General features: G+C 49.4%; 1 protein-coding gene across 6 annotated transcripts in view; it reads left to right on the forward strand.

Annotated features, from left to right (window-relative positions):
• The window catches only part of SPTB (spectrin beta, erythrocytic), a 120,390-nt gene that overhangs the window by 62,844 nt on the left and 34,072 nt on the right, over nt 1-23,474 (forward strand). For all 6 annotated transcript variants that reach the window (XR_003515540.2, XM_027568865.2, XM_027568864.2 and 3 more), the window contains 13 exons: nt 8,126-8,277; nt 9,470-9,643; nt 10,851-10,942; nt 11,330-11,410; nt 11,713-11,828; nt 12,268-12,380; nt 13,168-13,355; nt 15,488-15,605; nt 16,257-16,415; nt 17,094-17,396; nt 18,113-18,263; nt 19,178-20,048; nt 21,126-21,263. Coding sequence is in view for 5 of the 6 variants with exons in the window: in XM_027568865.2 (XP_027424666.1) it covers nt 8,126-8,277; nt 9,470-9,643; nt 10,851-10,942; nt 11,330-11,410; nt 11,713-11,828; nt 12,268-12,380; nt 13,168-13,355; nt 15,488-15,605; nt 16,257-16,415; nt 17,094-17,396; nt 18,113-18,263; nt 19,178-20,048; nt 21,126-21,263 (2,656 nt within the window). In the remaining variant the exon portion in view is untranslated. The remainder of the gene's footprint in view (nt 1-8,125; nt 8,278-9,469; nt 9,644-10,850; nt 10,943-11,329; nt 11,411-11,712; nt 11,829-12,267; nt 12,381-13,167; nt 13,356-15,487; nt 15,606-16,256; nt 16,416-17,093; nt 17,397-18,112; nt 18,264-19,177; nt 20,049-21,125; nt 21,264-23,474) is intronic.

Consider the following 23,474-nt stretch of genomic DNA (forward strand, 5'->3'; position numbering starts at 1 on the left):
GTGTCCAACTCTGCTCACTTTTAAAGTCAGTCTTATGTGCTGTATTCTTGCCTTTGCACGTATGTAATAAGCATCCTAGAGTTCTCTCTCGGAATCAACCCTAGCTAGATTTTACGTCTTGTAGGTGGGGGAATCCTGTTCTAGCCTTTCACAATACTAGTGTCATGAAAGTTGGTTGGCTGAAAGAAAAGTTCCTCTCCAAACTAAACTACAGGGTGGAATTTGTGCTACCAACATCATTTATGATGTGTCCCTGAGGATCTGCCCCTCCGCTAGGCTTTATAGGATTGCCAGCTGTATCTTCGAGGTTTGTCACAAGTTCATGGGAGTTCAAGTATCACTCACTCAGGTTCCCAAAGCTCTTGGCTTCCTGGCATGAGAAGGAGAGAACTCTGAGGCTGTAAACCTACAAAAGGCTCAACGTTAAATGATTGGCTTCAGGCCCAAGCTGGTGGTCCATGGGCCTCGCATGGGGCCTCCTCGCCCTCTTGTCTTTCCGACCACCCAGCCTTACCTATACCTTAGGCCTGGGTGCTGGCAAAAATGCAGGCTTCCTCAAAAACACAAAAACAAAACCTTTGTAACTTTTCATCAGTCATTTATTCCTCAGGGTTTATGAGCTTTATATCCTATTTTTCTCCATGACATCTGTTGTTTCTTATTATGAAAGGAATACATACATGTTCATTGCAGCAATTTTAGAAACTATAGACAAGCAAAAAGAAAAGTCACCCACAGTCTTACCGCTCAGCTGTAACAACATCCAGCTGAAGCTTTCATTTTTAAATGGATATTAAAAATTACAAAACCAGGGTCATATTATGCATATAATTTTATAATCTGAACTTTCCCTTAAAATGTATTCTAATATCCTTTCTTGCCACTGAAAGGTCTTCTACAACCTATTAATATCTTTATAAGTACCAAAATGATCATGATAATCCTGTTTTGAATATTTAGGTTGCTATTCTCTATTCTTGAGAGCAGATTTTTAACAGACAAAAGAGGGAGAGAGATGAAGCACTCAAGGAATTTTATAGGAAGCTATGGCAGGAATGACTAGATGGCCCTAGACCTGGGTGATTAAGGTAGATAAGATATTTCAACCTTACCATTTGACTTAAGAACAGCCAATGTGTAATAAAGCTTCTATTTTAAAACAGCCCCACCTGGGACTTCCGATAACAAACTTGCCAGATGCCTGTGATGTCAGGAAGTGAAGCAGGTACCGGAGTAGGTGGGGCCAGTGACAGATGTGCTGTGGCCAAGGGAGGAGGGAAGTTGAAGGAAGAGCCGAGAGGAAGCCTAGAGAAGCTATCTCACAAGAGAGGGAAAGAGCCTTGACCCCAGGAGGAGAGCTCTGTGCTTTAAAACAACCGTTGGGGATATTCAGAGGGCCAGACCTCAGAGAGTAGCTCTGTGGTGGTCAGGGAGGCAGAGGGAAACTCTCCCTCCTGGGCTCTGTTCTCAGGAGGTGGGGGGGGGGGGGTGTTCCTCACCTTGTAAACCTTCTCCCTCTCTCCCTTACCCCTCTCTTGTGGCTCAGCTGGCTAACCATGCTTGTGATTTTTGTCTGGTGAAAAGTCCTGAGGCAAGACACAAAAGGCAACTGGGCTATCTTGGAGAGAGGAGGAGAAAAAAACAGTTTAATATTTTCTTTAGAAAAGGAAAAATGGGGGCGCCTGGGTGGCTCAGTCGTTAAGCATCTGCTTTTGGCTCAGGTCATGGTCCCAGGGTCCTGGGATCGAGCCCAGCATCAGGCTCCCTGCTCCGCGGGAAGCCTGCTTCTCCCTCTCCCGCTCCCCCTGCTTGTGTTCCCTCTCTCACTGTCAAATAAATAAACAAAATATTTAAAAAAAGGAAAAATGTATTTTTCTATTGAATAAATAATATGTACATCCAGTGGGTAACACTCAAAAGATGCATAAAATAGTTTTATTCCCACCTTGGTCCCCCCAGATACCCAATTCTTTTTTTTTTAAAGATTTTATTTATTTATTTGAGAGAGAGAGAGCACGAGAGGGAAGAGGGTCAGAGGGAGAAGCAGACTCCCTGCTGAGCAGGGAGCCCGACGCGGGACTCCATCCCGTGACTCCAGGATCATGACCTGAGCCAAAGGCAGTCGCTTAACCAACTGAGCCACCCAGGCGCCCCCAGATACCCAATTCTTTTCCCATAACCAGTGTTATCAGTTTCTCATGTAACTTTCCAGGAATATTTGATGCATATATTACCAAATGGTCTATATTATTTCTCCCAGCTTTTTTTTTTTTACTATACATTGTTCTATAATGTGCTTTCCCCTCACCCAAGATATATTGAAGATTGTTTTATTGATATTAATACATAAACAGCCTCATTTTTTTAATAGCAATTAAGTATTCCAGTGTATGGACATACAGTTTTAATTTAACCAGTCTCCTATTGGTGAACATTTTCATTGCTTCCAGTCTTTGTCTCTTTTTAAAAATGCAATGAATAAACTTATATATTGATTATTTCCCAATATATGAGTTTATCTGTAGGACATATTCCTAGAAGTGGAATTACTGAATATATAATTCTGACCATTCTTGCCAAAATTGTCTCTTATACCTTCTCTAGCAACATATGAATGTTGTCTTTCCCCACACCCTTAACCAAACACTGTATTTTATCAGACTTTGCATCTGTGCCCACCCGATAAGTGAAAGTGTCTTGATGTACTGTCATTGTACTTTTTGGCTTTTAGTATGAAAAATTTCAAACATACAAAAAAATACAGATAAAAGTATAATGAATCATCACCTCGACTTAACAACTGTTCACTTTTTGCCGTATTTGCTTGTCCATTTAGGGGGTTGAAGTGTTTTTAAAGTAGATTGAAGATTGTCACAACATTTTACCCCTAATACTTTAATATGTACCTCTGAAAAACAAGAACATCTCCCACCTAACCATAATACCACTATTACACCTAGCTTTACCCCTAGCTTAAAGCTATGTGCTGGCAAAAAATGCAGACTGAATAAAATTAACATCAACTCTAATATAACCTAATACCCACTTAATATTCAAATTTTCCCAGTTGTCTCAAAAATGTCTTTTATAATTAATGTGCTCAGACTAAGGACCATTTATTAAAATTTTTATATATGTTTATACTTTTAATTTGTACTTCTATGAATAGCTGGGACAATTTTCTACACATTTAAGAGATTTTACAGTTTTTTGTTAACTTTTTGTTCATATACATGTGTCCATTTTGCTATTGGATTGTGGGTCCTTTTCCTCATTAATTTGTATATGTTCCTTATATCCTAAGTGAATTGGCTCTTTGTGATGTGAGTTACAAATATCTTTAGTCATTTGTTTGACTTTGCTTACAGTATTCTAACCCACACAAGTTTTTTTTTTTTTTAATTAAGAGGAGCAGAAATTTTGCCTGAAGTTTTTTTTAATGTAGTTGAACTTTTCAATATTTTATTTTATGCCTTTTGAATTTTGTGTCCTATATACCAGCATTATTAAAAAAATACATTCAACCATGATTTGTTTTGGTATTTTTATGGTTTTATTTTTACATTTCAGTTTTTATCCAAATGAAATTATCCTGGAGCATGAGGTATATATTTAAGTTAATTTTTCCTGGATGGCATCTAGTTTTGTCCATACCTTTTATCCAATAATCCTTCTTTCCCCTTTATATCTGAAGTACCATGTCTATCAGATATCAAATGCCTATCTGTGCTTGGAACTATTTCTGTTCCATTGATGTGTCTATTCATATTCTAGTAGCACACAGTTTTATCATTGTACCTTTATGCTGTGCTTTACTTATCTGATAGAAAAAGCACTTGGGAAGGTCTGTTACTCTTCTTTAGGAATTTTCCTAGCTGTTTTTGTTTTCCCAATGAATTTCTCATAGCTCCTCTAGTTTTCCCCAAATTATATAATTTAAATATAGCTAAAATAATATTCAATATATAGATTAATTTAGGGTAAACTGACAACTTTGTGATATTGAGTTTTCCTATTCAAGAATCAGATGTGCCTTTCTACACACGTGTTCAAATCTTTTGTATGCCTCAGGAGCCTTTTCAGGTTTTCTTTATGTAGGTTTTACACACTTCTTTTTAGGCTGAAACACTGTTTTGGGGGTTTGTTTTTTTTAAGATTTTATTTATTTATTTGACAGAGAGAGAGACAGTGAGAGAGGGAACACAAGCAGGGGGAGTGGGAGAGGGAGAAGCAGGCTTCCCGCGGAGCAGGGAGCCCGATGCTGGGCTCGATCCCAGGACCCTGGGACCATGACTTGAGCCAAAGGCAGACGCTTAACGACTGAGCCACCCAGGCACCCCTGAAACACTGTTTTTTTAAATTATCATTGAGGGCCTTATAAACGAGTATTTCAGAAAAAGATCCTGCCATCCGTTCAGTGGTATCTTTTGCCTCTAGGATTAAATCTAAACTTAGCCTTTCATTCCGGGCTTTCCATATTCAGCTAAAAACCTATTTTCCACATGTTTCCGGCTTACCTGTAGCTACCCAGCGGCCCCCGAAAAAGTTCCATCCTTCCATGCCTCTCTGTCTGGGAACGTCTTGCCTCCCTGGCTCCCCTCCTCCTCTGCTTGTCCAAAGTGGTTTTCTTCGTGAGACCACCCCCTCTCCCACCGCCTACTGCTTGACTATTCCAATTAGAAATGACCTCTTTCCTCTTTGGCCCATGACCATTTATCTGGTAATTAATCCAGTATCACCTTGTGACAGCTTTTGTATTATTAAAATGAACTGCCTTTTATCTCTTGTGTGGTTGCAAAATTAACTGCTCGTGGGTTTTTGTCTTGTTTCCTTGACGAGATCATGAGCCCCTTGGGGAAAGGGAGCCTGCCTTGTGCCCTGCACAGCATCCAGGACAGGACCCTACATGTTGTAATCGCAGTAGTAGTGATGTTAACAGTGATGAGCACGTTTACGGCTAGCTTTCTGCGTGCCAGGCACTGTTCTAAACACTTTGCATGTATAAACTCACTTACTAGTGGATAAATATTTGAGTTTTGGTATTGTGGGTTTATTTGACCTCAAACCAAACCTTTGAAAAAGAGTGTAAAAGAAAGATCACCCAGTCACAATATCCAGACAGTTCTAGCTGGCTGTTCAGAGAAGAGGGTGAGTTTTTTAGGAGAAGCCCTGACATTTAGGGGAGGACTGAGGATGGCCACAGCCTGGGAAGGAAAGAAAGAGGGAGAAGAACAGGCAGGAATGGAGATGCCCTAAGCTTGAAGGCAGCAGAAGCACCAGGGTTTTCTGAGGCTCTGGCTTTGAGTCAAGCCATGCTGGTGGATTTGCTCCCTTTTCCTGCACTGGCAGGGTTAGGAGTCTCGGAATAAGGTCTGACCCCTAGCCGGACCTTGCTGAGCCTCCGTTCCACAGAGGGTCACTGCAAGCTGGCCCAGGTTCCCTGGGGATAGCAAGCCCCATGCATGGCCACTGCCCCGACTGGGGTTCCCACCCCAGCTGGCCCTGGACCACCCGCCTCTCCTGCACTTGGAGGGCTCCCGATGAGCGCCTGGGCCATGCTAGGAGTGAATGTGCTGAGCATGCCGATGTGGGACAGCCAGAGCAAACAGCTAATGGAAATTAATTCCCACCCCTGGGCCTTTTCTCTCCTCAGGCTTATCATTAGCTTCTCAGAATCTTTCCCGTGTCTCTACACTGCAGAATGTTTCAGGGTCCTGGTGATTCTGGGCAATTTCACCCTAGCCTCCAGGTAAAAGGCAGCCAGGAAGCTGCCTCCCTGAGCTCTAAACTGTGGCTCCAACATTTTGGGGTCTAGGAGGCTTCATTTGTATGTTGAAAACTGGGGAGGTCTAAGGGTCAGTTAGGACACATCAGTACAAATCTGTGTGCCAGCCCAGCAGCCAAGAATTAAATCCCACATCCCCGGCTAAAAGCACTTCCTTACCCTTTGTCAAGCACAAATAAAAGGGTTTCAGCACCTGTGTAATGAAATTTTTGGATTCTTAAAAACAGGAAAAGGCAAAAGGAAGAAAGCACTTTAGGTTTTTGATACACTGATCTCTAGAGGGGCTAAAACTTTCAGTCCTTTGGTCAAAGCTCCACAATCAGTTGGAAGAGCTAGCGCCTTCTTTAAACAGATCTAGTTTCGAGGGTGCCTGGGTGGCTCAGTTGGTTAAGCGACTGCCTTTGGCTCAGGTCATGATCCTGGAGTCCTGGGACCAAGTCCCGCATTGGGCTCCCTGCTGAGCAGGGAGTCCGCTTCTCCCTCTGACCCTCCCCCCTCTCATGCTCTCTCTATCTCATTCTCTCTCTCTCTCAAATAAATAAATAAATAAATAAATAAATAAATAAAGTATTAAAATCTAGTTTCTAGGGAAGGCACCATGGAGTTGTGACTGACTGCTAAATCCACACATGCCCCAGAATAAATGCCAGTGCATCACTGAATCTTCAGTTACATTTTACTGAACAGTCCTTGAAATCAGGAAAGTGGTTTAATTTGCTGCCAACAAAAGAGTAAGGAGAGTTTTCCCCCTGAAACTCTGCCCAGAGGTCCCGGTTGAGTGGATTGACATTTTAATTTTATATGTGAGACTTAGAGAGTCAGTAGTGGTATTTTTCCTCTTTGCGGAAGTCTTATTTAGACGGCTGCCATTGAAGTCTTTATATGGGACACCAGGGCTCGTCTTCTTTATAATAGAGTGTGTCTGCCTCAAGGAGAGGGCTGTCTTTCCTGTCCTTGAGTTTCACCTCCCCCCAGAGCCTGGCACCTCGCCATTATACAGTAAACATTGGCTGAATGAATTAAGAAGTGAATAAAATGTCTGAGTTCCTAACACCAAAATAGCAGTGCAATAGGAAGGCATTGGACGCTGTGTACCTCAGGAACCGTGAAAAATTATACCCTTGAGCCCACGCTGCTGGGCTCCTCTTTTTGTTGTTGTTCAATCAGATATTTAATAATTTAACAAGCCAACCCTGCCACGGTTTGGGCTCGGCCAAGCGGACGTTTAGTCTGCTCCGAGGGTGCTGGCATCCCTCCTGGCTGGGCTGCTCTGAGTCTGCCCTCTCTGTGCCCGACCCCCCACACACCCTCCCCAGGGATCCTCCGTGGCCAGAGGCCCAGCCCCACTGCCAGGTCAGCTCCTGCACCAGACTGCCTGCAGCCTCTTGCCACAAACTCTTCACTGAAGCCAACAGAACAAGAGTTCACCCTTCCTCTGCCATTCTGGGGGTGAGAGATCCAGCATAACGCAATGGCTAGCCCCCAACCCAAGCCTCCCTTATCTCTAACCTCGTGTGGATCACACATTCCCCTTGCCTTGCTCATCATTCTTCTCTGCCTACCAGGAGCTCCTTGAGGGCAGGCAGTTGGTTTGACTTTTATGAATTATCAGACCTAGCCCAAGCCTGCCACCAACAGGAGCTGAATAAATGTGCAATCGACTACAATACAGCTCTGGAGCACTCACTGTATACCAGGCTCTGGGCCTTAGGGATATAGAAGTGAACCAGACAAGACTTCGCTGGGCTCGAGATACCTACACTCTTGCAGGAGAGATGGGCTTTCAACTCTTATGAATGTGAAGCAAGATCTTAATAAGAAATGCATATGCAGGGACGAGGGCACACACGGGGAGGCCTAACCTAGCCAAGAGGTCAGGAAAAGCTTTTCGGACAAGCACTGACTCCCGTCAGACAAATAGGAGTTGGGTGGAGGGGGCTGGAGAGGGGAAGGGCAAGAGAGACCATCCTAGGCAGAGGGAATGTTGGTCGGATAGGTAGATGGGTGAACCTTGCATTAAAATCCGAGCTTGCCGCTACAGTGGGACAGCATTCTGTCAGGCACAGGAAACAGGTGGCTGCATGAGGGGTGCATAGCCATTGTGCATAGAATGTGGTGGTGGAAGTTCTCTCTTCATTGCCCCAGTCATGGCACATGGACCCATGTTGCCCAAGGCTACACCCTGATCACAAATGTTCCTAGACCGGGAGTGGGATAGACACATCTGCCTCCCCTGCCAAGGATCAGGGGACCCTGGAATTAAGAGAAAATCCTTCAGCCCATTGCACATTGACACTGCCAACCTTGGGCACCTCACCCAAGACTCTTCTCCCCACTCAGATGAGCGGGAAGTTGTTCAGAAGAAGACCTTCACGAAATGGGTGAACTCGAATCTGGCTCGCGTGCCCTGCCGCATCACTGACCTCTACAAGGACCTGCGGGATGGGCGGATGCTCATCAAGCTGCTGGAGGTGCTCTCTGGAGAGATGCTGGTAAAAGCCCCTTTCCCCGAACCCTGTGGCTGGTGCTGTGCCCCCTCTTTAGAATAGACATGACTGGGGATGTTTCCAGTTCTCACGGCCTTCAAGGTTTCTCCCTCTTCTTTTGGGAGGTTTCATTACTTACTGATGTGAGATGTCCGTGTGGCTTACTGAGTTCTCTGACCTCTTGTCAGAACGTATTGCCTCTTGGCCATTCCCACCTCTTCATGCTTCTCCCAGAAGCCATGCAGAGCTCTTGATTCCTCCACTGGGGGGCAAGGCATCTGTGGCTGGCCTGCAGTGGACCCGCCCTCAGCCTCCTCACGCAGGCTAAGATGGATTCTGTTACCCAGCTGGAGAAATTGACACGCTTCTTGGAACCAAGAGAAGAGCATGGGAGATATTTTCCTGTGTGTCCTATCACTCTTACAAGTGGAAATGTAGTATAGGCCCTCTCCATCGTGACCCACCTGGCAGTAATGGTGTCTCTGAGGGAGAACCAGATTAAGGTTCAAGTTTTGCTCAGTCACTTCCATCATAACCTTGGGTCTATCAGTCAGGACCTTCTTTTCCTTGTTTCCCCTAAGTAATAAATGATACCTGTACCTGATGAGGTACTAAGATCCTCGGGGTTTGAGTGAAAACATACCATGTTCTTCCGTTGACTTTTTCAACTCCAGGCTGCTGCCTCTTATAGAAAGAGTTACCATTGGGAACCCTTCACATGATGTGGTTACTTCTCGGTGGTGGGCCCCTTAAGTTTTGGCTGGGGCCATTCAGAGGTGGGGAGGGAGGAGCTTGGATGGTGGGATGGCCCGCGTTGTCGATCCGCAAACAAAAAGCCACTCTTAGCACAGGCAGTTAATAGCGCTTAGAACTGTGCCTGGCATAGAATAAGTGCTCAACTGTTTGTTGTGTCAGTGCTTTTGAATGGCATTTATTACCCCCTCAGAAGTCTTTGTTCCAACCCAGGAATAATACCAATGCAGCCCAATTACAGAGCTCTGGGTGCCCAAGAAAGGGGGAGCGTCTGAACTTTGCAGAAAGGATGGGATTGAAAAGTGTCAAGGAGTGAACCTGAGAGTTGGAGATTGGCTGGGAGGGTGAGGGTGGATGCTGATGACAGGAGTTGACCCAGGCTGCAGTCACCTCTGGGGTGACTGTGAGGTCCCTCCATGCCCATGGGGTCAATGCCGTCCCTCAGCCAAAGCCCACAAAGGGGAAGATGCGCATCCACTGCCTGGAGAATGTGGACAAGGCCCTACAGTTCCTCAAGGAGCAGCGTGTGCACCTGGAAAACATGGGCTCCCATGACATCGTGGATGGCAACCACCGCCTGGTCCTGGGCCTCATCTGGACCATCATCCTTCGCTTCCAGGTGGGTTCCTGAGGGAGCAGAGGGAGCCTCCCTGGGTCAGGAAGGCGAATGACGTGTATTTGTGCACGTTCTGGGAGGCTAGAAACCTGTCCTATGGGGCAGTATTTATAGGAAGAAGTGACCATCCTCTGCACTGACTAATTGCTGAAGCTCAGGGAGAGCTGTTCAGTTAGCAGTGTAGTCTTTTGAGGGAGAAGATAGAAATTAGTAGCTGGGGTGAGGTCTGGCCGGGAGATCTGCTTTTGTCGCTTTCCCCCCACCTATGTAACTTTTTGGTTTTTTTTTAAATCGTTTGATTCAGAAGTTGCAAAAACAATACAGAAGATCTATATTAAGTTTTTCAATCAGGAACTTTTTTCTTCCCATCCTGAAATTCAAGGGTCGTTATTTGTAAAGAGAATTTAGAAAGTGCAAGGGAAGGAAAGCAGGGCCTTCCACCTGCTGGCTTGGGGACAGGAAAAATCTAGTCCTGGGACGCCTGAGTGGCTCAGTCGGTTGGGCGGCTGCCTTCGGCTCGGGCCATGATCCCAGGGTCCTGAGATCGGGCCCCGCATCGGGCTCTTCGCTACGTGGAGTGGAGAGCCTGCTTCCCCCTCTGCCTGCCTCTTCCCTTGCTTGTGCTCTCTTTCTCTGTCTCTCTCTCCCTTTCTCTCTGACAAATAAATAAATAAAATCTTAAAAAAAAAAAAAAGAAGAAGAATCAAGTCCTGAGGGCAGGGAGAGCAAGGAGAAAGAAGATAGCAAACAACTCACAGATGGAAGCTCTCATCCGAGGGGTGCTGGGGATCCAATTTCACTCTGCGGGTGTGTACAATGAAACAGTAGTGCCCACAGAATTGGGAAGAATGGAAAGAGGCGCTACTAATCAAAACAGAATACCTTTCAATATTTATGTTGTCCCTTTCAGGGCATTGTTCCTTAGAGGAGGATTTGGGGCATCTTGTTTATTCTCACTGTCCCATTAGTTATCAAGTTAGGGCTGTCTCCTCTGACACGAGGAGGCCATCCCTGGCCCGTTACAGCTGACTAAGGCGGGGAAACAGGCCACGGGGACCCAGGGCCTTGCACTGTGGTGGTGGTGCAGGGCCGGCGAGGCAGATGGATGGCTAAGAAGGAAGAGAGAGGGAGGGAGCTTCCCAGGGAGAGCAGGAAGGCACGGAGCCAGATGCAAATCTCGTTTCTCCCTCTCTCGTTCCCACACCCCTAGATTCAGGACATTGTCGTGCAAACTCAAGAAGGTCGTGAGACGCGCTCTGCCAAGGATGCGCTACTGTTGTGGTGTCAAATGAAGACAGCAGGGTATGTCCTGGGAACCCGTTCGCTGCTCTGGTCCCCGCTCCCCTCCTGCTTCCCCCACGTACTGCCACAGCCAAGGGACACACATGCCATCACCCAGAACTATAGCAGCTTCGGCGTAACCGATGCAAAATGTATCCGGACCTGATTCTTGGAGGCCTGGAATTCGGGATTCCTTTCCAGAGTTGCCTGGGTCAGACCGTGGTGTCTGTTGGGTGTGCGAGTCTCTTGGGCCCACCTTATGGAGGAACCTCTTCGTCTGTTGCTGAAGGGGCTCAAGAAGGGACGACAGATCCATTTCTCTCCTGTGTATTGGTCCTTCAGTTCATACACTTTTGAGGACCCCAGAATAATCTGTTTCTTAGGTCTTAATGTTTCTCTTGGCTGCAGTTACCCCCAGGTCAATGTCACCAACTTTACCTCCAGCTGGAAGGACGGCCTGGCCTTTAATGCCCTGATACACAGGCACCGGTAAGCGGGGTGGGCAGGGCTGAGGGCAGAGCCCCTGGGCTGTTTGGGTACATCGCACACAACGTGGAGGTCCCCATTCAAGCCTTCTCTCACCCGCAGCTTCCTGCCTCCCTGAAATTCCGGGCATGCCCTCTGCCCCTTCCCCACATTCTGGTGCTCACAGCTGCCCCTCCCCTGCTTTCTCTCTCCTCCTTTCACTTCTGCCCAGCTGTCTGTCCACTGTCTTTGCTTCGTGCCGGGGCTGCCCTGTAGTTGGGCAATGCTGTGGCCACCGCCTTTTAGCAGTCTGGCCTTGTCCCCAGGCCTGACCTGATCGACTTTGATAAGCTGAAGGACTCGAACGCGCGGCACAACCTAGAGCATGCATTCAAGGTAGCTGAGCGTCAGTTGGGCATCATCCCGCTCCTCGACCCCGAAGGTGAGCTGCACCTGCTCCAGCCCTTTGCTGCTGTGAGGGAGGTAACGTTCCTGCCAGAGGGAGCCCCAGACTGTCAGGACACTGAGAGGAGTCTAGGCCCAGTGCCGGGCCAGTCGCAGACACAGCGACGGGCCAGCGCTCTGCTCCGGGCCTGCTCTTCAGATCCAAGGCGGTTCCTGACCCTCACCTGGCCCAACCGGGGGCCCATTTGTAGTCTCTGGATTCTTCTTTTTCACTCCTTTCACTCCCTCTGTGGTCCAAATATGGATTTCATCCTCTTGCGAAAATCGCAAACACTCTTTCATTCTCACCCCTCTGGTTGTCTCTCGGTGCCTGGAGTTGAATTTCGTGCTGGAGGAGGAACAGGGAGATAAACCCTCTGAGCCTGACCGTTCCAGCTTCCAGTTGGGTCCTGAGCATGCACTCCTTCCCCTTGCAGATGTCTTCACGGAAAACCCTGATGAGAAATCCATCATTACCTATGTGGTGGCATTTTACCACTACTTCTCCAAGATGAAGGTGCTCGCGGTGGAAGGCAAGCGCGTGGGCAAGGTACTTTCACGGAGTGTCACCTCGTTTCCCTGTTCGCCACACTGCGACGCTCCTTTTCCATCCCGAGAGGTCTGAGTCTGGGCCCCAGCTGTGTGTTGGGGGCGGGGGGGGGGGACAGATCACCCCCCACCAACTTCCTCTGAAACCAAGCACTGCCGCTGCCATAATGGCTCCCAAGCTAAATTCCAAAACAAGTTGATGGTCTGTCCTGACCAACGTCCTCACCCCTATTCCCCATCTCATGAACATTTCCACGGGATATGATGGGCTTTTATGTATTGGTCTGTTGTAGTTCTGAGCCTCTTCACTCCGTGGTGTATCAGGAACCCATCCCACTGTACAGACCCTCCTGCCGGATGCCTTTCCCCTGCTGGCCCACAGCTCCCCAAGGATAGAGACCATTTCTCATTCATCCTTGTGTGCCTGGTGGTTAGCAAAGGCAGTGCCTAGAAGCCCTGGATTCCTAATAATGCATTTTAAAATAAACAAGACCTTGGCCCTTCTAGTGGCTGATGTCCTGGCACAGCAAGTTTACCAGTGTTTTATAGGCTTAGGGGGAGGGTGGAGCTGCCCCTGAACCCTAGCAGAGCTAGCTCCCTGCTAATGTTGCCAGTCCACTTCCAGTCCACTCCTCCTGCCTTAGCACTGCTTTTGGGCTCAGGGAACAAACCCACCATGGAACACTCCAGGACTGGAGAGGGGGACCGCCTTCACTGTGGTCCCCACCGGGGGCCTCATTGGTGTCATTGCTCTTCTGATAAGGATAAGTAATAAAGTGATTCCCTAGGTCATTGACCATGCCATTGAGACCGAGAAGATGATTGAAAAGTACAGTGGGCTGGCCTCAGAGCTGCTCACCTGGATCGAGCAGACTGTCACCGTCCTGAACAGCCGCAGGTTTGCCAACTCCCTGGCGGGCGTCCAGCAGCAGCTACAGGCCTTCAGCACCTACCGCACCGTGGAGAAGCCCCCTAAGTAAGGGCCTGGGCTCTGGGAGGCTGGGCGTCCGTGGCTAGGATACTGACTGCCAAAGGTAGAGCCAGGCACTGGGCCTTGAGAAGTACATCCAGGAGGTATAGCCTAGAGGCCAGAGAGCCTCACATCTGTCATCTCCTTCACCCCCACCTTGCTTTCCTGCTCCCAAGCCATCAGCCTGCAGGAAAGGGGCATTGATGAGTAACCAGAGAAAGTACTGGAAAGTTTCTCTCTCCTCTGTGCACTGAGCTGTGCGTTTGTCGTCTGGTAATGACCTCTGTATTCTCAGTCCCAGAGCTCTCTGTGTGGGGTCTTGTGGATCATCAGGTACATCCTGTTTCTCTCCCATCTGTCACTGCTCATCAGCAGAGCATTTGGGGACCTCTCGGGGCCTCTGCTTCACCCCAGTGTGTGCAGGGTCTGTGCACATGTGCGCACACATCTGCACGGCCATACTCATGCGTGTGCGTGCGCATACAGACGCACCCGTACAAACATGCACGCTTGGACACGCAAAGAGAGGGGGCATTCCGGCTCACCTGCCCTTAGCTTGTCCAGCTCTTCTGAAACAGATCTCTGGCTCATTGGTGGTACCCTCGGCTTGTTCCTCCCCCTCATCTCCCACACTCTTCATTCATGACTCTCAAACAGGGAAAGGTGAGACACAGAGTCTAGAATGTACTATAAACAAGTATCACGTTTCTGGCCTGACACTAACCCACTTTTTTTTTTAATTTTTTATTGTTATGTTAATCACCATATATTACATCATTAGTTTTTGATGTAGTGTTCCATGATTCATTGTTTGTGCATAACACCCAGTGCTCCATGCAGAATGTGCCCTCTTTAATACCCATCACCAGGCTACCCCATCCCCCTACCCTCCTCCCCTCTAGAACCCTCAGTTTGTTTTTCAGAGTCCATCGTCTCTCATGGTTCGTCTCCCCCTCTGACTTACTCCCCTTCATTCTTCCCCTCCTGCCATCTTCTTCTTTTTCTTTTTTCTTAACATATGTTGCATTGTTTCAGAGGTACAGATCTGTGATTCAACAGTCTTGCACAATTCACAGCGCTCACCATAGCACATACCCTACCCAATGTCTATCACCCAGCCACCCCATCCCTCCCATCCCCCACCACTCCAGCAACACTCAGTTTGACACTAACCCACTTTTAAAGTCCTAAATTCAGTATAGATAACCTCCCCTGGGCTTCTCTCAGGCCGAGCACCACAAGGGTGCTATCGCTTGGCCGAGTAGATGGTGCTCTGGGTCTCTTGGCCGAGTAGATGGTGCTCTGGGCCCCAGCCCTCTTTAAACGACTGTGAGTGGTCAGCTCTGTCAGGCTGGCCTCAGGGTGGGGACCTGGTTGACAGCCCATCTTTGGCTGCTACATGGAGGATGAAGAAGTAGGTAGATACTGGTGTCCGTGCGGAAATGTAAGAGTATGCAGTTCCCTTGAGCTGAGCCCCCGGGCTCTAGACAGTCGCCCTGCTGCCAGTCCGCGTCTACACCTGCTGTCTTCCTGGAGCGCACTCTTTCCTCTCCCCTCAGAGGCAGTGGGCCTTTTGGGCCTTTAGGACTTGTCTGGAAGGCTGGCTCATTAGTACTCAGGTGAAAGTTGGACTTGTCTGGAGGGCTGGCTCATTAGTACTCAGGTGAAAGTTGCTTTTAATACAATATGTTCTTACGTGAATAATGCTACTTCTAAGGCGCTAGTGGCTCACTCGCTAAAAAATGACTGAAGAGCTAGTCAGAGCCTTCGTCATTCGCAGAACAGGGAAGAGCTTTCTTTGTGTCAATTGGTAAAACTCTTGGTATCTGCAGGAATGACTAGAATACTCCAGTTAGCCATTCCCCTGTGGAAGCAGATGATAAGCAAACACTGTGGTGGCTGTTGTGTTTTTTCTGGTTTGTATTTTAAAGACTCAACCCCTAGTAGATCACAGTTGGTGAGTATGATAGATGTTTTAACAGGTAAGTTGGCCTAGATATCCTCTTTACTTTTTGTTTTTAAGGAGAATATGTTTCACTATCCAAGCTCCAAGATGCCAGGGTTCCATGTTGACTTTAGCAAAAAATTTGGCAACGGGGACCTCGACACTAATCTCCCTACCTCTGTTTTCACAACAGGTTCCAGGAGAAGGGGAATCTGGAAGTCCTACTTTTTACCATCCAGTCCCGGATGAGAGCCAACAATCAGAAAGTGTATACCCCTCACGACGGGAAGCTAGTGTCTGACATCAACCGGGTACAGCAGTGTTTTCCATTATACGTAGCCAGCGGGTTGGCTGAGTTTCTGACAAGGGTGCAGGGAATGGTTACTGGACAGGGTTAAACCAAGCCACTTTCTGTGGTGGTATTAACTAACTACACATGCTGGCTATTTGGGGGTACCCTCTGAACCTAGTTCTGAGAGGTCTGACGCCAGCCACTGTCCATTAGCTCAGCCCCTTGCTCAGATGCCCGGAGTCCATTTTGGGAGCCAGTTTTATAGCTTAGTCTCTATACATTCTTGAGTTTTTCTGACTATGGAACGAATATTAACTGCTTATGACAGAAGGGAAATGCCTTCCGATATTTCAGAGATTTGGAGGCTTAGCACCACTCGGACATTCTAACAGAATGAAAGTAGCCGTTGAGTCAGTGAGAATGTACTGAACACCCACAGAGACAAGTAACATTAGGCCAAGAGTCTAAGGCAGGTTTAGGGGAGGAGGGAACTGGGGGGGTGGTCAGGACCAGTGCTTCCCAAATCTTTGGTAGCCAAAAGATTTACTGAACTTTAGGCTCTGCCTAGATTCCTGAAATCACTCAGTGTTGGGTGAAAGAGATGGAACCCCCAAACCCACAGGCGTTCCCCTGTGCCCCAAGAATTCCCCTCTGCCCCCCCCCCCCACAGGCCTGGGAAAGCCTGGAGGAGGCTGAGTATCAGCGGGAGCTGGCCCTGAGAAATGAGCTCATTCGGCAAGAGAAGCTGGAGCAGGTAGCCCGGCGCTTTGACCGAAAGGCCGCCATGAGAGAGACGTGGCTCAATGAAAACCAGCGCCTCGTGGCTCAGGTAGTAGGAGATACGCTGGGCATGGCAGGAGGCAGAAGCCTTTCAGAGCCCCTGGCAGGCAACTGGGCTGCAGACCCCGCTGGTCTCTCGGTGGCAGCAGGATAAGCCTCTCCACAGGCCTTGCAGACCTGCTGCCCAGGACTGGGTAGATTCGGATTCACATTTGAGGAAGAACTCTCCGTGGATTCTGGCCTCTAGGGCCACGTCAGATTTCACTAGCTAAAAATTGACCCCGGGGCTGATGCTCCATAAGAGCATCTATTGCTTCCCACTTAGAGTTTGGACTCAAATGTCCAGGCGGGGCAAAGCCAGTGTTCTGCGAGGATTGGAGAGTGTGCATGCAGACTCGATGGCGTGGGGGTGAGCCTTCTCTTTACAGCTGTGGGGCTCCTGAGTGAGGAGCAGCACCTTCCTGCCCACAGTCGGGCAGGTCCCTCCCAGGCAGGGTGGCGGGCACCAGCAGGCCGCAGAAGGGCGCTGGGAGTGATTCACACACAGCGCACCCACACGTGTGGCACAAGGAATAACATTATGAGCTGCTTTTAAAGACAGCAGATCGGGCCTTGGGACTGGGCTTTCCCAGCGAGCAGTGGTTCTGAAGGGACCACTTTCTCTGTGTTTAAGGGGACTAGCCGGGGCGGCCTGACTAAGTGGCCCGCTTTTCTCCCTGTGGGCCAGGATAACTTTGGGTATGACCTGGCAGCCGTGGAGGCCGCCAAAAAGAAGCACGAGGCCATTGAGACCGACACGGCCGCTTACGAGGAGCGGGTGAAGGCCCTGGAGGACCTGGCCCAGGAGCTGGAACAGGAGAATTACCATGACCAGAAGCGCATCACTGCCCGCAAGGACAACATCCTGCGCCTGTGGAGCTACCTGCAGGAGCTGCTGAGGTCCCGGCGCCAGAGGCTCGAGATGACGCTGGCCCTGCAGAAACTCTTCCAGGACATGCTGCACAGCATCGACTGGATGGACGAGATCAAGGTGAGCCCCTGGAGGCTGCCCATCCCCCACGCCCCCCCCCAGGCCCACCTCGGTGCAGGCGGTGCCGTTAGCTCCACTTCCTTAGATGCCTCCCAGCCAAGCACGACCCTGAGCCAGAATGGAGATACTGAGGCAGTACGGTGCCTGGCTGCTCCACCTGCTTGGTTCCCTCTGCTCCAGACAAGTCACCAGCCCGGGTCCTCTGTATTTCGGGTGATCAAGACATCTTAGGTTCACAGTAGCACAGGCGCCAACCTACAGGACCTAGACATGATAGGAATCAGGAGCCGGGAAAATCAGGCTCTGAGTAATCACAGTTTGAGTCTGGTTAGAATCCAGACCTCCCAGCCACAGGGGCAACCAAGAAATCTGAATCTCCTCTCCCTCTACTGCAGTGGGTCTCATCGAAGATGCCCAGCAGACCGACCACGGAGCTTTCTAAAAATGCACATGCCCAGGCCCCAAACCTTGAGACAGATGCAGGAGATCGAGTGTGAGGCTTGAGCTTCTGAAAAACGTTCCATGCCTACTCTGCAAGGCACTCCCAGCAGGAAGTCCTGCTCTATAGCTCCCATGCTGAGCAGCGACCGTTTTCCAGCTGCGTCTGACTCCCTGGCCCAGATACGATGGACACTCCCTTTGGAGGGGTCTCTTCTCCTAGCAGGTATGTCTTCAGCTCTCCTCGTTCCCTCTACCTGGTCTTTCCTCTTTGCCAGGCTCACCTCTTGTCTGCTGAGTTCGGGAAGCACTTGTTGGAGGTCGAGGACTTGCTACAGAAGCACAAGCTGATGGAGGCTGACATCGCCATCCAAGGGGACAAAGTGAAGGCCATCACCGCAGCTACGCTGCAGTTCACTGAGGAGAAAGGTGAGGCCGCAGCTGTCTCTCCATCCTCTGGCTCAGCGTTCTAGCACCCCAGCTTGGATAAGTCTCCTAGCTTTAGAATTCCACTTCTCCCATCAACTGATGGTACAAGAAAGAAGCTTGAAGGATAGTAGAATTCTCCAGAGACCAGGCAGCTGCTTGGGTAATCTATACTCAGAAGGTGTCTATAAGCACCAATAACACATCATCTGCCTTTCATTCACTCTGCTAGGTCAAGATACAACAGAGACAATTTAGGTTTCTAGCTTTGGGACTTTTTTTAAAAAATAAAGTTTTATTTATTTAAGTAATCTCTACACCCAACATGGGGCTCAAACTCATGACCTGGAGATCAAGAGTCCCACACTCTTCCAATTGAGCCAGCCAGGCGCCTCTCTAGCTTTGGGTCTTAAATAAAAGACCCTGTTGCCTCCTTGAAGAGTCATCTTGAAATTTGTGTCTGGGCCTTTTTATTTTATTTTAAGATTAATTTATTTATTTGAGAGAGAGGGAGAGAGGAGGAATAGAGGGAGAGGGAAAGAGTTTTAAGCAGACTTTGTGTAGAGCACATAGCCTGACATGGGGCTCAATCTCGCGACCCTGAGCTGAAACCAAGAGTCGGATGCTTAACCAGCTGTGCCACCGAGGCGCCCTGGTGTCTGGGCCTTTTAAAAAAATAATTTTTTGTTGTGCATTTCTCCTGAGAGCTGACCCAACTTATTCATGAAGTGTTAGTGGTAATGAATTATAAAGAACCTGACCTGCCCTCTGAGCAACTGCCCCCCTATATGCAATCCCAAAGCCCCCGTAGGATGGCAGGTTCTAGATCATGTGGTTCTAGCCTGGCAACTGACCTGAAGCTTGCCCACAAGCAAAGCCCTTACCTCTTTTGTCTTCCCTTCTTTCATTCCTCCCAGGATACCAGCCTTGTGACCCCCAGGTTATCCAGGACCGGGTCAGCCACCTGGAGCAGTGCTTTGAGGAGCTGAGCAACATGGCAGCTGGGCGGAAGGCGCAGCTGGAGCAGTCTAAGCGGCTCTGGAAGTTCTTCTGGGAGATGGATGAGGCTGAGAGCTGGATCAAGGAGAAGGAGCAGATCTACTCTTCCCTGGACTATGGCAAAGACCTGACGAGCGTGCTCATCTTACAGCGCAAGCACAAGGCCTTTGAGGATGAGCTCCGAGGGCTGGACACCCACCTGGAGCAGATCTTCCAGGAGGCAGAGGGCATGGTCGCACGTAAGCAGTTTGGGCACCCGCAGATTGAGGCCCGAATCAAGGAGGTGTCCGCCCAGTGGGACCAGCTGAAGGAGCTGGCTGCCTTTCGCAGGAAGAACCTCCAGGACGCTGAGAACTTCTTCCAGTTCCAGGGTGATGCTGACGACCTGAAGGCCTGGCTGCAAGACGCCCACCGGCTGCTCTCAGGCGAAGACGTGGGTCAGGATGAGGGGGCCACGCGGGCCCTGGGGAAGAAGCACAAGGACTTCCTGGCGGAGCTGGAGGAGAGCCGCGGGGTGATGGATCATCTGGAACAGCAGGCCCAGGGCTTCCCCCAAGAGTTTCGGGATTCCCCAGATGTGACCAACCGGCTGCAGGCCCTCCGGGAGCTCTACCAGCAGGTGGTGGCCCAGGCAGACCTGCGTCGGCAGAGGCTACAGGACGCCCTGGACCTGTACACGGTGTTCGGGGAGACAGACGCCTGTGAGCTGTGGATGGGGGAGAAGGAGAAGTGGCTAGCCCAGATGGAGATCCCAGACACACTGGAGGACCTGGAGGTGGCACAGCACAGGTCAGAGGCTGACTTTGTCTTCCTCCCCTCCCTCCGCTATGGCCTGCACTCCACCCCCGCCGAGGGGGGGAAACCACCTCTAGATCAGCAAGGTTCTCTTTGAGAGGTGATGGGATGCCCTTTATGGCTGAGGCCATACACCAGAGCCATGGGTTTCAATCAGGCTCTGTGGTTTTGGGTCCTTTACCCTGTGGGGCCTTCCTTAAAATAAGAAGGGGACCTTTCTGGTCCAGTTATTCAATTCCTTCTCAGCCACAGTGGTCTTTGTTCAAATGAATTGTAGACAGAACCCCTGACATAGAACACAGAGGAAAGCAGAACCGTTTAGTGAAGTAGGAGGTAAGAAGTCAGAACCCCACCAGCTCTAGCTTTCCATGGCAGCCCCTCAGCCACAGAACCCTGAAGGACCCCAGGGACCAGTTTGCAAAGCCCCGGGCTACAAGGCCCGCTCCTTTCCAGTACTCTGATTGCATCCATGCTCGGGCATGGGGGAGCGTGCCCCTCATTCACGTGGCCCTCTTAAGTACAGAACTAGAGAGTTGAGGAGCATGAGAGGTCACTCCCTAGAGCATGCTGAGGTGGGCCCAGGCTGCCGGAGGGAAGGGTCCACTTTTAGAACTATACCTCAGACCCCGGCAGCGTCCTCTTCTCCTAGCCAGGGACAGAGCACCTGACTGGGCAGGGGACCCTTCAGGGCAAGGTCAAGGCAGTGGAATTAGGGTCCAAGGGCAGCAGCTATGGCTGTGGAGGTATGGCGGGTGTTCTCTGAGGTGATCAACACCTCCCTCCCCCCAGACACACCTCTTCGTTCCCTTGTGCCTTTCCATTGAGCCAGTAGCCCATGGAATAAGCAACCAGCTCTTTACTAGCCTCGTCCAAGAAATGCTAAACCATGAAACTGGACCCATGAACCAGAAAATAGGGTATGTCAGCATATCTTTTTCCTTTCTGCCCCCTTCCCCAGTCAAATGTATTCTGGAGATGGAAGGAGAAAGCAAGAGCTCCAGCGTTCCAGAGACTGGGCAGTAGGCAAAGTGCCCATGCTTCCTCCCCAGTCATCTTCTCTGTCCATATCAGGTTTGACGTCCTGGACCAGGAGATGAAGACCTTGATGACGCAGATTGACGGAGTGAACCTCGCTGCCAATAGCCTGGTAGACAGCGGCCACCCTCGCAGTGGGGAAGTGAAACAGTACCAGAACCACCTGAATGACAGGTGGGGCGTGGGTAGGGCTGGGGGCTGAGGGCGCCTTCTCTTGACAACTAACAACCCCTGGGGTATGGCCCTGACATCAGGATGTCTGCTGTGCACTGCCAGTTTGTCCTTTCCGAGTTCCTGTCTTTCTCAGCCTGTCTCCTTCTGACTCTGGAGCACTAGCAGCAAGGTGGAAGGCCCTGCGTGGTGAACAGAGTGGTGAATGCTGCTGGGCTTGGGCTTGCGGCGGGGGGGGGGGGGGGGGTGGGCATCTCCTGGGGGATGGAGGAGCTGCTCTGAGTGCACATGTAGTTAGAATCAGGCCATATGCTACTCAGGCCACATTTCCCCAGGCATTCGTAGGCCGGGAAAATTGCTTTCTGAGAGCTCTTAAGTACTGTCCATAAAAGAAAGCTCTAGCCTGTGCCAAAATGCAGCATCGATAATGAGGCTGGCTTGAATGCAGAGGAGAATTAGCAGGAAGCCTTGAGCACTCTTTGTGGCTGGAACAAAAAACAGGCCCTGAGGAGCCTTTGAGAGGGGGTGCTTTCAGTCCGAGGCGTAATTGCCATGAGTTCCTCAAGGATCTCTGAGGACAGCACACACTTCTGTGTTCCTGTTTGTTACCCGGGGCCCCGTGCACACAACACCGTGTGTTCACCAGCTCCCTGCTGCCCCAGCTCCTTTCCCCACACTTGTGTCTGAGCCTTGCTCCGCCTGAAGCGATCTGGGAGGTGGAGTTAGGCAAGACCCCCTTGTGTGGGGGGAAGAAAGGGGGGTCAGCACAGTAGAGACTCTGATGGGGGCCCAGCAGGAGGCAAGAGGGTGATAAGGATACTTCAGAGCCACTAGAACGGGGCTGATGATCTCAGCATCCAGAGATGGGTACTGTAGTTCAGAAGATTCCTCTGTAATCTGAGGTTTATGCAGAAGGGGAAGATGCCTCTTTGTTCTTCTTTAGGCTTGGAGGTAATGGGGGCAGTCGTTGTGTGTGTGTGTGAGTGTGCATGTGAGTGTGTGCATTTGCAAGACAGACAGGAAAAACTTGGTAGCTATATGTCTGTTGCCTTAATGAGCTATAGTCAGAGAATGGTCTTTACAGATCCCTAAGCCTTGTACCATCCTAAGTGAAATACATCAAGGCACTTGCCATCCTTAGGTGAGAGAGAACTGGGGGCATGAAATGGTAAGATGGTTTTCCTGAGAGTTGAAACGTACCTGAGAAGTCATCGAGTCCAGCCAAATACCCCCAGACTGCTGTGTCTCATACAAACACTTCCAGGGGTGGGGAGCTCACCTCTTCACGGTGCAGCCCATCCCATATGGAGGAAACTCCTTTTGGTTAAAAGATTTGACCTCCTATTGAATGGAAATCTCCCTCCTTGCAATTTGCACACATTGGTTCTGGCCCTGCCCTTGAGAGAGAAAAAAACTGATTGTGATTCTTCCTCCATGTGATAGCTCTTCAAATTTTTTTTAGAACAACAATCATTCTTCACCTTTGCCCAAAGTCCTGCCTCCGAGCCTCCACTGTTCTCTCCCCCAGACCCCTCCTTTGGGCCATTCAGGTTCCTCTTTCTCCCTGTGTCCAAGATGAAAAACTTTCTTTCCCTCCTTTGTTCTGGTTTAGAGCTTTACATTCTACCTTGTATTATAGTGACTTCTATCCTGAAGAACTTCCCTACTAGACTATAAGCAAATGAAAAGTAATATCTTTATCTACTGCCCACAGTGCTTTGAGCACCAAGCACACAATTGTCTGAGCTTTCCTCTGTTTGGAATATTCTTTTCCCAGATAGCCACATGACTACTCCCTTACATTATTCAGATCTCAGCTCACATGTCAGCTTATTGGAGCAGTCTTCACTGAGCCGGTTGAAAACATCACTGCCTCCTTCCCACCCAGCCACTGTGCCTCTATCTCATTACCTTGCTTTATTTTTTTCATTGCACTTTTCACCACTTGGATGAATTATGGACTTATTTATTTGTCTCTACCCACTCAAATGAGAGGAAGCACTTTGCTTTGTTCGTTGCTACCTTCCTAGAGCCTAGAACAGTGCCTGGCACAGGCACGTGATAGTTGCATGATAAATTGCTTAGTGAAGTGAATGAACAGGGACAAGACTGAAATATCTTCTGCCAAGCTTGGCACGTATGAGTCATTCAAACACTTACTGAATAAGTGATTACCTTCCACAGTATGCATTCCAGTTGACCAACATTTTTTTT

The sequence above is a fragment of the Zalophus californianus genome, chromosome 6 (genome assembly GCF_009762305.2).
Source record: "Zalophus californianus isolate mZalCal1 chromosome 6, mZalCal1.pri.v2, whole genome shotgun sequence".
Taxonomy (NCBI): Eukaryota; Metazoa; Chordata; class Mammalia; order Carnivora; family Otariidae; genus Zalophus; species Zalophus californianus.